This window comes from Falco naumanni, chromosome 8 (genome assembly GCF_017639655.2).
Source record: "Falco naumanni isolate bFalNau1 chromosome 8, bFalNau1.pat, whole genome shotgun sequence".
In the NCBI taxonomy this organism is placed as follows: Eukaryota; Metazoa; Chordata; class Aves; order Falconiformes; family Falconidae; genus Falco; species Falco naumanni.
Window position 1 is genome coordinate 28,975,530 of NC_054061.1, and position 15,783 is coordinate 28,991,312.

General features: G+C 40.8%; 1 protein-coding gene across 1 annotated transcript in view; it reads right to left on the reverse strand.

The window, feature by feature from the left end:
- THSD7B (thrombospondin type 1 domain containing 7B) overlaps nucleotides 1-15,783 on the reverse strand; it is a 269,552-nt gene that overhangs the window by 190,279 nt on the left and 63,490 nt on the right. The window contains exons 4-5 of the mRNA XM_040604804.1: nucleotides 12,776-13,027; nucleotides 5,250-5,419 (exon numbers count right to left, since the gene is read on the reverse strand). Of these exons, the coding sequence (XP_040460738.1) occupies nucleotides 5,250-5,419; nucleotides 12,776-13,027 (422 nt within the window). The remainder of the gene's footprint in view (nucleotides 1-5,249; nucleotides 5,420-12,775; nucleotides 13,028-15,783) is intronic.

Here is a 15,783-nt window from a genome sequence, read left to right on the forward strand (position 1 = left end):
ACTCGGTGGCTCACAAGCCAGCCAGCATCCAAGGGGGGGGGTGGCACATTCCAACAGGACTCTTCGCTGCTATTTTTCTCTTCCTGAAACGACTTCCATCGTTTATTGAACAGATGCCGCATGTACCAATTTGAAACACTAATCCCCCCGAAGACACGCATTGGAAGATCATGATTCAGAGCAGAACAAAGAACTTGCAGGGGAAAAAACGCGGCACCTTCCTTAGGAAACGGAGCGTACAGAGCGAAGAAGGCAAAAATGCGCATTTTAGAGCTAAAGAAGACAATGGGGCAGAAAGAAAGGGATGAGAATAAATACAGAATAATTCAAGATATGATTGAAAGGAGTCCTCAAATTCTTCTCTGTGCAATTCTAAACAGACACTAATTTCTGGAAAGTAAAACATAGTGCCAAAACACCTGCTCTCTGGGAATTAAGGATAATCTGAAAAGTTCACGCATCAGATAAGACAGGATTAAACATTTTTGTCTATCGGAACCAGGGAGAAAGCTCACTGTTTTGTGGAATGCAAGAAAGGATAAAGGCTATAAAACTATCATTTGGAGACTCACGTAAAAAGGACTTAAATGAAAGTGCAAGGAAACAATTTGACTTTACTGACAGAATCCCCAAATGGTCTGAAAGTGGCTTGTAAGACAAAAAAATACATCAGGGAACGCGCACGGGTATGGAACAGAAAGTAACGATTAGACCTGAAAAGGTACTTGAGTATTTACTAAGTCCTGAACTGCAAACAGACTAAAGGAGTTCTTGCTGCTACAGCTGGTGATGCACAAGTTTACAAAAAAAAATCTTACGTAACATTAAGCAGATGGATCACATCCTGTAAATAAAGCAAAAATAGGTATATGCTGGTGAACTGCAGTGAAGTAAGTTGAGAAATTATGTCTACCAACAGGTGAGGATTGAGTATCTCTCAGAGGAAAGAGGGGTAGAAAAGTAATAAAGACTTCTGTGAGAAATAGTTTTGCAGGTAAACACTAAAGATTATTTAAGAATAACAAAGGCCTTTGTTAGTCTTAGAATAAGGCTATCTAAGAACAATAAATACCTCACACACCTGCTACTGAAATTCAAGATCAAATAAAACCAAATATATAAAGACAAATATAATGGAGACACTCATTAAGAAAAAAAAAAAAAAAAAAGTAAAGAAAACTTTAGAACCTTGTACAGGTATGAGAATTTAATGTGGATTTTCGGATGGGAAATAACAAAGATTAAAAAGATGGGAAACTTCAGTGATTTTCTGGTGAAGCAGTAGTAACAGATACATTTTATTAGCCAAGTTTTCTATGCTGGGTTAACAACAAAGAAGATTCAAGAAAGAACAGCATTTCACAAATGTCTTTTCAGTCCAGTAATTAAAACTTAAGCAGACAGGCTCAAAAAAAACACTATCAGAAATTCTGAAGGTGAGGGCTAAATTGGATCTCATTCAAAGAAGTAAAAAAGAAAAAAAAAAGTCAATATATATAAGGCTCAATTTTACAAAATAATGACAGAGCAAGCAGATCCCTAGTTAGAAAGCCACAGAATATATGGAGAGAATAGCAATGCCAGTCACTAAAGACAGCAGATAACTAGTTCAGAGAGGAGATGCTTCTGGAGAATCTTATAAAGGATGCCGTCCCCCCGACTACTGAGAAAGAGTCATAGTCTCTAGATAAATCCAAAAAGCAAAATTTAATTAGAAAACAGAAGGATACGCCCTGGCCTTCAGGAGAGAAGGTAAAAAATACGATTAAATATAGGAATATTAAATGAGGAATAAGATTAAATATAGGAACCTCATAAGTTCATTAACTTTTTGAACATAAATACAGACACCTTTCCCAGACTCTAAGAGGAATTTTAATTCCCATATTATTGGACTTACTTACTGTGATTGAGAGGAGAGTTGTATTGCTAAATAAGGAATGAGATTTCATAAACTGATCACTGCATAATATTCTTCCATGCTTTTATCAAATGTCTTTTTTGTTGGTGAACCGGGGATTGTTAGTTAGTGTTGTTCACTCAGATTAATAAAAAGTTATCATGGGAAAAATTTATTGTGGGAAAACACATCTAAGATAAGATTTTTGTGACTGTTGATTTTATAAAATGCTACATCAAATCAGAAAACCCCACTTACAAAAGAGAAGAAAATGTGTCCCATGTTGGCAGTGTTTCGCTTTGAATATAAGTTGAGGATCTGCATTTCTGCTTTGTTTAAGAGTTTCCATATGAGTGAGCAGATTTACATCAAAAAAGAGGTATGAAGAAGGGTAACCACCACCATGTCTACAGTTTGTTCCACATCCAGGCACAGGCATCAGGAAGTATCCAGAGAGGAAGTGCAGATCGGAGCTGTACCATAGGTAGCTCACTTGTGTATTCTATGCTACTTTTCGTGCAAAATTTCTCTCCTTAAAAACAACACCATTTCAAACATGTAGATTTGCCGCTTGCATCTCTGGATATGAAAAGAATAATGATAAACTTGAAGTATCAGATGACCACCTCTCTGTGAAAATTAAGCATTGTAAATTCAAATGTGTAAAATTCAAGGAGACACTTAAAAAGAAAAAAACGCACGAGGATCTGTTTAAAGCTAATTACGTTAAAGTTCAGTCTAAATTAACTAAAGCCTTACCACCGTGTAGAGATGTAGATTCCTTGAACAGAACAGCTAATGGTTAAAAATAGCGCAGTCTCTTAACTTAGGTGTCTATACATTGGCTCACCTACATACACAGGAACAGACACCTGAATGACCCAACACCTTACCTATTTACTGTTTCCTGCCAGCCTTCCCCAGATGTAAGAGTCACAGAATGCAAGAATATTACAAAAAAATTCAAAGACTGGAAGACCTGCTTCCAAATAACTCATCACTCATGTTGAAAGTATGGACTTCCTCCTCAAGACCTAAAAAATATATAACCTCAGTTGGATCAGGACAGGGATTTCCTAGTTAGGTCACCTCTTGGGGGAGAAAGATATGAACTCTTATCTTTGCATTTCTGAAAGCAATACCTGAGTGAAAATTTTCCATTTCCAGTATCTTAAAGTTGGAATTTTAGAATCAAAATCTAGAAAGACTTCAGCAGACTTAACCTTCTGAATAAGTGATATATAAGGACTCAAGAAAACGGGAGGTCTCTTTCTAAATATACACATTTTAATAAAAGAAGAAATAGATGGGAAGACTAAGCAAATTAAAAATGTGAGAGATATCCTTGGGGGATAAAAAAGCTTTGAGCAATATGTAGAAATACAACACAGATGGTACCTGTCTCCAACTAGGATTCAACATATTTTATCCAAGGATGCTGCTGTAGAGACCACAGGACAAAATCTTCTTTCACATATGTCATTGGGACCAGGTCCAAATTCTCATTGGAAGTAACCAGAAGAATAACAACCGTGATGGACGGTAATATCCTATTAGACTCGCTTGTTTGATTCCTGAATGATCCCTTTAAGGACACTCAAGAGGTGAAGAAAGAAAAATTACTGTACTTTTGATGGTAGCAATTAGACTCTATATATTTGCCTATACGTGGAATGATTAACTTCCTCATCTTCTCCCCACCACTGAAAAAATGGTACAATAAAATATGAGATGACCTACTGATGAATACAACTATTCCATCCGTACAGATTGGCAGAAAAGAGGCCAAACAAGATGTCATTCCTTACTTACTCAAAGAACAAAGATTGATCAGTTAGCAAACGATACAGACCGAATATTACTGGATAGGGAAGGATAACAGGGAAGGCTTTCCCTCCTTCTATTTACATGTGACTATGTTGACTACAGATGGGGTTCTCACTTTCTAAGGACTACTGCACATCAGCAGTACTGCCTTGAAACAGCAGTAATAATTTATATCTTGTGTAATTGCTCTTCTCATTTGTTTTTTTCAGTTGCCTATATGAATTTATTGGGTTTTTTAGAGAAAGAGTTAGAACTGTAAAAACAAGGAAGAGATATCCCAGTTTTTGCGTTTCGTTGAGGGGATGGCTTCCAATTTTTAAGCTGAACTGAACTTTGAATAAAGGAAAAACCTGCAGGTGATCACACACTGGATAGATAGCACCAATTCTGTTGTGAATTACGTTGGTGCAAGGGTTTCAGATGCACTCCTCTAATCTTCTTGAGTAATTCACAACACTGAAAAAGAAGAATGAAGTGTGCATTAAGTCAGTTAAAGCTTGCAGCTCAGCAACTTGCTGTACAGTGGCTGCATGGACCACAGAAGCAGTCAGAAGGACAAAGACAGTCAAGAAACGTTACACACCTCTCATCAGCAGCGCTTCTCTTACTTTGCAAGTCATGTGCATCACACACTTGTGTGAAAAACAGAGCGGCAGTTGTGCTGGGAGAGCAAGGTAGTGCTAGACGTTTGGATGAAGGCGCAGCAGCAACTATGCATGAACTGAGCAAAGATTAAAATGGGTCTGGTTTTCTATAATCTCAGTCTCTGTGGGATGCCAGGACACACCAGGCATACAGGAAACATTTGCTTTGCCTTTGTAAGTAAATAAATCTAAAGATACGATATTGTGTTCTTATTATCTTACATCTCTGCTCAAAAACATATTCTGGAAGAGCACTACACAGAGTAAATAAAACAGCCTAAGATGAATTATTCATCATGCATCTGTAACTACTCATTATTCTTCTAAAAGGAATATAACTCACTTACAGAGTCCAAAAACTGTCTGTCTGCTCAGAAGTTGTGACAATATTATTTTTGCTTTCCCCTTCAAATCACAAGAAAGATTGTGTATCAGTCTGAAGCGGAGGCTAAAGCCATATCTGGAATGGAGTGTGGCATCTTTTTTTATACTCTAAACCAGGACTAAAACCACAAATAACTGTATTCAGATACCAAGGGTCTGGACTACCTGATATATGAAGAGGAACAAAACTCAACTGCAAGCAAAATTTACCTCGTTCATCCTTTAAAACCCTCCCACACAAGTAACCTACAGAACTGGCAGCAATTCACCCCAGAAGGCTGTGGCTCCTGGCAGTTCCTCAGGACCCTGAGGACCATGCCCTCCTGCTCCCTCTGATGCTGAGTAACACCTCCCTGTGTGAGCACAGACACAACGAGGGCATCAGCCAGCCAAAGCCCACTAACAATTGCATGTTATCTACTTTTTTCTTCCTCCCGTTTCTCTTACTCAGATCTACTTGGGCTAGACATTTCAGAATGACCCTACGCGCGTACCTTCCTTCAGCCGGTGCATCCCGAGTTCCACGGTGATTTGGCCGCAGTAGACCTCCCGGGTTTGTATGCCACCTCCACAGAGGCTTACGTGCTTGTGCTGGCGAGGGTCCTTCTGGTCAAGGAGGAGGGACACCTGGCAAGCTTTCCATTCAGAAGTCCTCCAGGCAAACCTTTGGAAATAAAAGAGAGCAGGTAAAACCAGAGGTTTTGAAAGCCTGTGGGTGAGGGAGCAGTACTTTATTGCATGACAAAATACAATTGGTTTAATCTTTATAGCAGCATTTCCCTGTCCAAAACAGGGAATGTTCTGAAACATTTTGAATGTTAGATTTGCAAAGGTTAAGTATTTGCTATTTGTCTGGAGTACTTGTGTAAAACTTTTCACATCACACTAATCTCCAAAGCATTCTGAAACACTAAATCATCCTGACAACACCTTTGAGCAGAGTGCAAGGAAGGAATGAAGATTAAGAGGTTCGATTAAGTGCGAAAACCAGTTTTCAAACATGTGGCTCAAACCACTAAACCACACCTCTCTGCCAAGAGCTGGACATCTCACTCTGAAATGCACTTAATAGCTAAAAGCCTACATACGTCAATGGAGCTCCGGGCACCGGGCGGCTTTTCTACAGGTGACAGCTTTATAAATGCCTAGGGTACTACCGATTTCTCCAAGGGATGGGCTAAAGTAACTCAGTTCTCTCATTTCAGTTTCCAGAAGCCGAGATACACAGCAAGCTCTCGATAAAAATACTTTCACTCTATATTCTGTCCACATCTAAACAGCACTAATGGTTTCAAGGAAGGATAACTCTCTTGGACACAGATATGTGAATGCTGTACAGAATCATCATTGGTGTGCACCAGCTTAAATGGCAGAAAGGACTTCTTAAAACTGTGGGGAAAACCATATTGTGTATCAGTGGAAAGCAAAAGTTATTTCCCCATCATGTCTGAAAATGTAGAGCATATTTCTAATACAACAGTTTTCACAGGCATAATTCAGTTTGGTTCACAGGTCACAGTATCAGTGGAGTAAATAAGAGCCCGAAGTCTTTCTTAGCTTCCTGAACACAAATCTTAGGCAATATTGGTTTTATAACCAATCTGTTCACACTTCTGCTGCTTTATTCCTTTGCTCCTCTAAATTTCATGGTTTACTTTTTCCATACAATCGTTGGGTTTAGTGTAATGTATACTATGTAAAATAATTTCCTTCTTTTATCCTCAAGATAAATGCTCTCTCCTTTTACAGCGGATCCACAGTTGTTAAAACTACATCTGCCTGTTAACCTGCTGACTGATCACTGTAAACTCAAGCGCAATGGGGTGTCGCTGCAGAAAAAGTCTTTCATGTTCTAATTGTGTATTCTCCTTAGTGAGTATCTGTTCCCAACTACAGCTATGGCAAGGAAACACACGTCTCAAAATTATATAAAAAATAAATACATTAGTCTGCCTGAGCAAACAGCAATGTCCTCTTAAATTCTTATGCTGTAAATACAGGCATAAGAATGATTTCTAGCCACAAAGCATTTATGAATTTTGTAACATACTCATGGCAAACGTTTGTGAATACTGCCAATTACTTTTATTTTACAGGTGCTTTTTGGATGAGCTGTCATGCTCTCTTAAATAATATACAGTATTGTGTCCAAATCTGGATACACTCACAGGGTTTATTACCAACAGAGAAAACAATAAAGAATGCACTTTTCACATGACAAGCATGAAATACTTGAACTCCCACAACATATAAAGCACAGCTACGATTTTTTTCTTCTAGGAGTCCTTTCTGGGGATTCCTCATCACATTTCTTGGGCCTGCAGTGTTAAATGCAACCTTCTCTTATCACAAAGGCAATGAAAAGTGCTCTTCATCAAACATGGGGTGAAGAGGATTCCTCCTCCACACCACTTCAGGACATCATGGTCTTCAAGTTCTACACTTTCAAAACTAGAAGCTCAAATACAGAACACACACCTCTCTCTGCAGCCATGGAAACAGTTGTTTTAGGGAAGTAAAAATGATAATTGACTACAGAAAAAACTGATTATCAATGTCTGGCTTAGTAGTCAGCTGTGAACTCTGGATCCTAAAGACTCATTTCCAGAGGTGTGAGCACCTGCTTCTCCTATTCAGCATGAGTTGTGGGAGTTAACACCTATGAAAATTAGGCCATCAGTGATTACAATTATGCAAAATAACTAAATCTGAGCTCAGAGATAATTAAACTTCATCAGCCCCTGAATCTAAAAAAAAAAAAATCCCTTTAGTTCTTAACGAACAGCTATTGGGTGCTGCAGCCAGCACCTGCTCTGCTGGGAGCAGCTCAAAGCCTCAGCCCCATCAGCCCATCCTGCTTCTTCCCAGCTGGACATAGTCTCAGCTGTCCGGAATTTTCCGGTAACAAATCCTGACTCCCAAGCATCAGCTGTTTAAAAGGTACACATTTGCACAGCCACAAACAAGCCCACTACACCAGAAATGTATCCAAGGGACTGCTATCCCACCCAGCAGGAAACCTAATGCAAGATCTTTCCCGATGGATGCAGTGACCTCAGAGAGCTTTGTGGCAGACTCTTCGCAAGGTTTTAAGCAGCCTGGCTGATACTCATTATTAGCTTGCCCATCTACGGACTACACTAAAGACAATGAGAATTAACATTACTTAACAAAGAGAAACTGACTGCATAATATCTCTATATTTAATCAGAAGCTCGTTAATAGCCATTAGCAAAAAAACCCAGAGATTACTGGCTGGCAAATACTTGGGGGTTTTTGTAACTTTGGCAACTTCAAGCCAGTAGTTGCAAATTCTTAGCAATGTCCACAGTGGGTTTATGACATGACTGTAATTCCTGCAACTGAACAAAAATGACCAAAGCCACCAATGCCACTATGGATGTTCTGCTGTCAGAGCACACCGTACAAGAAACGCGCTGTACCAGCGCTAAGCTAAGGGGCCAGTGCCGTCCAGGCACTCCATTCACCATCCCCAGAGGGTGAAGAGTGGGATAACTCTGGAAGTCCAAGGGACATTACACATTTGGGTCAGTTAGCTCCAGCGTACTCTTGTGATCCCTATGCCAAAACCTGTTGCTAGCAACAGTTTCAAATGCCATAGATTGAACATCTCATTTTAACTCCTACCAGTACCTAGACTGATGCAAACAGTGTTGTTGCAAGCCCAGCTGTGATCCATGTTCATCTACAGACCTCTTACTACAGCTAAAAAAAATAATCTCAACCTCTCCCTTTGGATTCCCAATAGGCTTGTTGCAGTTTTTGACAATACTGTTTGAGTTACAGGAGGTGTAGCTACCTCAAAGATTGACATACCCCATTGGTGATGGTTAAGAGGACTAGCTAATGTCCCAGATGGGGAGCTCCAGAAGCCACAGTTATATCAGTCTGCTTAAGACAACGGGCAAGCAAAACCTGCTAGTTTAGAAACAATAAACTGCGTGCTTGAGGTATCTAGGGGGGAACTTGGCTGATGAAGCTGAAAGGCTTTTCACATCATAAGCAGTGCTGTGAATTTCCCTGCCGAACAGCCAGCGAGGCGGCAGAAGAGCAGGTCCCACAGACCTGTTACAATCAAGGCACACAACGCTCTCGCACCGCGACGCCCAACCGCGGCCAGAGGGAAGTGCCCAGCATGGAGCTGGAGCACCAAAGCTTCCCCACCTGATCCAAGGGGAGGCCCCAAAGCTGCCCAGCTGAACGGAGGTCATTGCTGCACGCCCAGGATGGGTGAAGGTCAAAGGGCTGAAGAGCAGCGTTGCCACCACTCCCAAAGCGTAACTCCAGCAGCCCGCTAGCAGGGTTCCCTGCATTTTCTTTCAAGTCTTTCCTGCCTCACACTAATGCCTTCTCTTTAATTGGCACCCATAATAGGCCTCATTTACAAAGTGATACCATCACACCTGTATCTCAGCAATAACCTCAAGCTGTTTGGGGAAAAAAAAAAAACAACCAAAACACAAAACCAAAAACAACACAAAAAAACCCACACAAAACCTAGGTCTAAAAACTTACCCATTTTCCATCATCTAACTTCTGAAAAGCTTTGAATTTCCAACAAAGCAAAGAGGTTTTTTTTTTTCTAAATCCCTGTCTTGTAACATAGCAACCACAACCAAAATGAAAGATTTAAAGACATAATCATAATCCTGCAAAATCTATCTATTCCCAGTGAACATGAAAGCTACACATCAAGGATAAAAATGATATAATACATTGTTTTAAAAGTGATGACTCAGTGACAGTTATGCAACAAACAAGTGCTCAATATCTTTCCAATTTATAGTAACCTCTTGGTCTCTTTAGTCTATAGGACTTATGCTCTTAGCGTTACACAAGTTTTATACCTGTATATACCCATTCACTTTAATTGAACTATCCCAAATTTATATCACAATAAAAGAAAGTAAAATCACCTCCTATGTATTTAAGCTTTTTAAGCGCTTAATCTAATCCCTTCAGAACAAGCAACCAAAAGTAAAACAAAGCACAATGCTCTGGAGTCCTACATGCAGTTAAAGTGTTTTATTTTCTTCATTTAAACTATTGATTAAAGAAGTTACTGTAAACTTCAGCCATAAAATTAAAAGGCCTTCCCATTTAACAGCAAATTTACACTAATTGCCATGTACCTGTGATGGGACCTTTAACTTGTACGCTTGCCATGGACATAGAGATAAGACTTAACGCAGCAGTTTTGTTTTTCTTCTCCCCCCTCTGGATCCTTTTAGGAGGCTGGACTATAATTTCATCCATGTCCCCTGCTGAGTATAACTCTGCAAGTGCTTCCTCTTGAGCTGCTGCTTCTTCTGTGTTGGTGGAAGTACTCTTCGGTATGTACCTTCATTCAGGCATGAGGTGTTCTCCATCCCTACTTTAAAAAAGCCTCTAGAGAATCCCCTGCCTTCCCCTGCTCAGAGACTCGCTCTGTTTCTGGTCCATGTCCTCACCAGTTGTTTGCTTTGGGTTTTTTTGCTGTGCCTGGAGTATGCTTTGAAAAAGTCTTGCCAAAAGAATAAAGCTAAAGGAAAGGCTACTTGTCTTAAAATCAACCAAAACATAGCCAAGACCATATTTCAGGAACTGGGAAAGTGCACAGGACTCCCACCTTAAAAGATTTTAAGACTAATCTGATTAGGCAAACACAAACCAGAAAGAAAGAATGAACGGTTTAGTGTTGAGACCAGACAAATGAAGGAGAATGTCTTTTATTTCTGCTACTGAATCTCCTTAAATTCATCATCTTCTTAAAAGGGGAAGAAAGAAAAGATAACTGTTTGGTAAGCTTCAGCAAAGCCACAGATGAAGTGGCATATATTTAAGGGGAAAAAAAGCTTAATCTTACTAGGTATTACACCGCAAAGAGAATATGCTCAAGCAAGGAGAACGGGAGCATCAAAGACTACTTATATTATTTCATAGGGATTAAAACTGCATCCCTCTATGGCTGAAAGCTACTGCTTTCCAGTGTGAAATACTCCCAGCATCTTGGCCACCAATTCCCAAAGACCAACACCAAATCACCAGGCTGTGAACTGTAACAAGGACCGATAACATCCTTTACCAGCTGCTGACACTTAAATAACATACCTAAAAGTGTTTGACTTGTGTTCATTAATACAAAATTCTGGCCCCCACAGCCTTGTGTCTGACAGACTCAGAGCACATACTACAACATTCTAGCTTTTCATTCCTGCTCGTTTCTGCAGTATTGAATGGCTAAATCAAAGTCTACTAATAAGGCACTACTGTAAAATTCTTCTCAGTACTGCATAGTGTGAGAAGGTCATAGCCTACCACTTGCATTTTGAGATATTACATCCCTATGGGAAAAAAAAAAAAAAAAAACAACAACAAAACAAACACACACAATTAACTAAATACCAGAATATATTTTTCCCCCAATATTTGTAGTTAAGTGGCTCTATTAACCTATAAGTCTAATGTCATTTTTCTGGGCTAGGTCATTAGGCAGTTTATCCTAGCCCACGCAGATGGCATTGCCTGAAGGACTAAAGGTGTGCAGGTATGGTGGGGTGCAGAAGGTTGAAGGGCTCCTAGCCTCATGAAAACCTGGGCATAGCAGCGATATACCAAAAGAACCACAGGTGTCCTTCTATAGCGAGAGTAGCACCTCCAGAAAATTGTCAGTGTTCTGCAGGTTCTCAACTTCTGGGCCCTCCTGGCTCTTCACCAAGCTCCTGCAATCATTTGTACTTTAATCCAGTGCAGTGCCAAAAAGCAGAAGCAAGAAACTAGGGACAGGCACGTGTCTGTTCACTCCCTGATAAACTACCAGCTGGTCTACCCTAATCAGGCGTCACCTGCACCCACACTCCTGCACAAAATCAGCAAGACAATGTGTTAATGTATTGTCTTTGAAATTGATGTGCATTGGGGCAGGAGCAAAAAAATCACTCTGTAAGAGCCTTTCCGTAGCACGTAATCAAGCAACATAAGGGGTTTTTTTATATACTTCCCCTCTTCTGCTAGCAGGGTGCATAAAAATGATCAGCATTTGATTTTGAATGAACCCAACGATACAGAGACACTTTTACAGGTCACACCTTCCTAAGAAATGTATCTTGCAAAGACTTTATCAAAGGTTTTGGCAGTATCTGGCACAGCCCCAGAAACTCAGGCGTTGAGCACTGAATAGACCTCCCATTAAACACTCTCATTCACAGACAGGGAGATTTGTCTGCATGCACATAAAATTTTATCAATCTTGAAACATTTTACAGTCAATCTCAGAACGTCACATGAAAATTTAAGCAATATTTTATATTCTTTGCAAAGCGAACTAGAAAACCCCTATGCTGGCCTGGCCAAGCATAACGGCATGGATTTGCAGTCCAGAAAGGTGAGATCCTCACCTTCTGCCAGAACTAAGATTGCCATAAACCAAGCAAGTGCTCAAAAGTGCAAAGTTTCTCATTTCAAGAGGTGCCCAGAGGGAAGCTGAGTAAAGCCCAACCTATTACCTCTGACCAGCTCCCACTTTCCCCAAGGAGGATCGGGATTTTTTTATGGTGAGATGAAGAGGAATCATTAAATTTTATGTAAAAATTGCAATTTCAAAGCCAATAAAAGCACAGCCATGGAGACCTGCCCAGTCTGTGCAGCTGAGAAAATTCTCTGAAAGAGCAATCAGTACGAAAGCCCTTCCAGAGAACAAGATTATCTGCTCTCAGTCTTTAAAATATGAAAACATAAACTCTAGTGGGTGTTAATTTAAATTTATTTCTATATGTAAGTGTAATTATTGTAATAGCAACAACGATAATAGTAACATTTTTTGTAATTGTTGCTAACAGTAATAGCACTAATCACAGTTAAGGATGATCAAATCGATGATCTTTTAGACATGGAGAGGAAGCATGACATGCGACCCCCTCCAATCACCAACACTGAATAAGGAAGATCTGCTCTGCACAAGGCAGTCACCAAACAGGGGCTTCTTTAATTCCAAAAACCGGGCTAAAAGCACTTGCTATACCTGGGGCAAGGCTGCAGCAGCTCCTTCCCTCCCACGCTGCACGCTTCCCTCTCCTCCAGCTCTGGGCATTGCCTCCCGGCACCCACAGCCACACTGCGCAGGCCACGGCGCCGGCTGCGAAAGCCAGGGGTGAGCTCTCCCCAGCCGCAGGTCTGCGAGCAGGTGCTCCATGCGGACCACTCTGACGTCTCGCAGTCTTTGGCGATGACACAGGACTTGAAGGTCAAAGGGACAGGATCTTGCAGGCAGAAGCTGCAACAAGAACACAGTAAAACAGCTGAAGAGGTCTTGCTTAATTATTTATTTTTATTTTTTTCAAGCCAAACCTCCGAAGAAGAAATCCACGGTCACGCGGGTAAATCAGAAGACCTGCCTCAACACCAACACAATCAGAGTAAGAGCAGCTGTAATGTCGTGCACGTAACACACTTCCAGGGAGCTGTGGGTGCAATCTTGCAAGCCAGGTAGTTTGCAAATAATGCACCTCATTTATTTCAAGTTAAAACAGATGCAAAAGGCACTATATTTGCTCCTGTGTAGTTAGAACTTCACAGTTTATTCAGGATGGAAAATAAAAGCCAAGCCCCAGAGAAATACTGCCACTGGTAACCATTCCCATCACCCCACGCACAGGACGAGCTGTCTGCCATCCATCCAAGTGTCAGCACGTCCTGCTGAGCACCTTTGCTCTTCTAAAAAATAATTAGTCATACGCTAATAAGAAAGGTGATGGTTTTGTGAGGCTGTTATCAAACAAAAGCTGTCAAACAACGTCAGAGGGGTTTCAAACCTGACAAACCACCAGAGATCCAGGAACGCTGCAAAGGTGGCTGTGTTTTGGGACTCAGTTACTCCTGCTGACATTAGGACACGATCTTCATTCACTCTGGAACACATGAAGGCACCGCACGAGGCCCAATAAAATGGAAGACCAAATTTTAAGAGCTGTCACCTGTTGATGTTTGGTATCAAGATACAAAGGCCCAGAATAAAATTTTCAGGTGTTTCAAAGTTACAATAGTTTGTCATAATAGAAAAGTAAGGCAAACGTAGGAAATGCTTCTGGGAGAAGACAAACCTCCAGACTAAGGCCACCATTCTTCCTTGCTCTTCCACTTCTGTCTCAGCCAGTGGATGGCTCTCCTGCCCTGCACCCACTGGGAGGGACCCCGCAGGGCACAGCTGCTGCTGCTCCATCTCACCCCAGCTGGAGAGCAACCAGAGTCACTACATCTCCCAAAATGGGAGAAAAAAACTTTTCTCGTCTCTCAAAAATCTTAGATGCCTGAGGTAACAGAGCACGAAAGGACACACCAAAAGAGGACTGAGGTACATCCGAGCAGAGACATCAGTGGAGCACCACGAAGGATGGGATGGGGCAAAAAGAGATGAAAGCCAGACAAAAAGAGGAGTCACCAGGAGCCAATGAACCAAGATTTTCTGGGTTCTGCCTAGTGTTATACAGGTGATGCAGATTGGCCTCCAAAATTAAGACCATACATGAACTCAATGTGAACTCTCTCTAAATGTGTCTTCTCCAGCCTCCAGTTGCTCACGGTCAGGCTTTTGCCAACTGTAAGGAGCAAACAGAGGTACACTGCAAATGTGTGAAATCCAGAGCTGCTGCCAGGGAACCAGCCATTACCTCACTTTACAGCACAGTTTCACTAACCTGACTTTCTCTAAAGAAAACAGACTGGGGCAATCACCTCAGGATTGCAGGGCGGTCTCATAGGGAGATAGGGGGAGCAGAGAAGATAAAGAACGTTCACTTGCTTCTCCTCCAGCCTAGAAATTGGCCCTGTTTTCACAAAGGTCAATAGGAATGATCCCACTGAACCACATCAAGTTTGACTAGACCCTCAACTACCAGCAAAATACAGCATTTAGTGGCTTAACGTCACACTTCAAACTAACAAAAATTAAATACATCTTAAAAAAAAAAACAACAGTGTTACAACTTTTTGTCTCTGTTCCCTCACTCAGAATAACACATTAATCTCACAGGTGCTGTGAGGATGAATTTACTGAGGTTTATTTTAACAACTGCATACAGCAGAAAAAGCCTGTGATACAGCCCCCTCAAAATAAAATTATTCTGGCTTACAACTCAAAATGTCTCGTTCCTCCATTACATGTCAAATGCAACTGATTGCAAAGCTGTCTAGTACACAATGTCAATACTACTGGACCAAGGACTGAGAAGTAATAATCATTATATCTGTACTTATTAACCCAGGGATTTTGAGTCTTGTTTGGAATACTAGGTTAGGTGGAGCCACATGAATGGTAATTTTATTTCCTTTTTTGCACTTTTTCAACAGTTACCAGATGAGCCACCTGTACCACAACATTAACAAGAAACAAGAATTCCTGATTTTGAGGAGATAAAACAGTAGTACTTACAAATCACTCTCAAAACTGACGGTACTAGAAAACTAGAGGTTATCTGAGAACACAGCATAGAGGGTAACTGATCTCACATTTTAAAGAGTGATCAAAATTTCGTATTCAGATACCACTATGAAAACCCAAATCATGCTGGATCTTTACTGAAATACCAAACAAAACGAAGCCTTTAAAAATCTGCTTGGAAGCCTTTAAAAATCTGCTTGGAGGTCGTCTTTAATACTATAATATCACTAGCCCCCATTCTTAGCGAGACAATGCCTACAATGCCTCTCCTAATGGCTTCAAACCTGGGCGGCCACTCTGCCCAGCAATCATCCTTGCTATTTGCAAAAGCCTTTGAAGTATGCATAGACTGAATAGCTGCTTCTTTCCCTGAAAATCCCTTCACTGCTCCTACTAGAAGAGGCTAAAGAGATAACTTTGTTGACCTTAAGGTGAACAAGACGTGGAGCTGGCAATTTCCATCCTTCTGCTTGAGTAGGTTTTTGAGAGAGAATTACATGCAACTGCCTAACAGAAAGCGAATCTAATTAACTTGTACCTACTCATTCAGAGCCTCAAAGTCAAATTAATTGTGACACCAAGCAACACAAAGA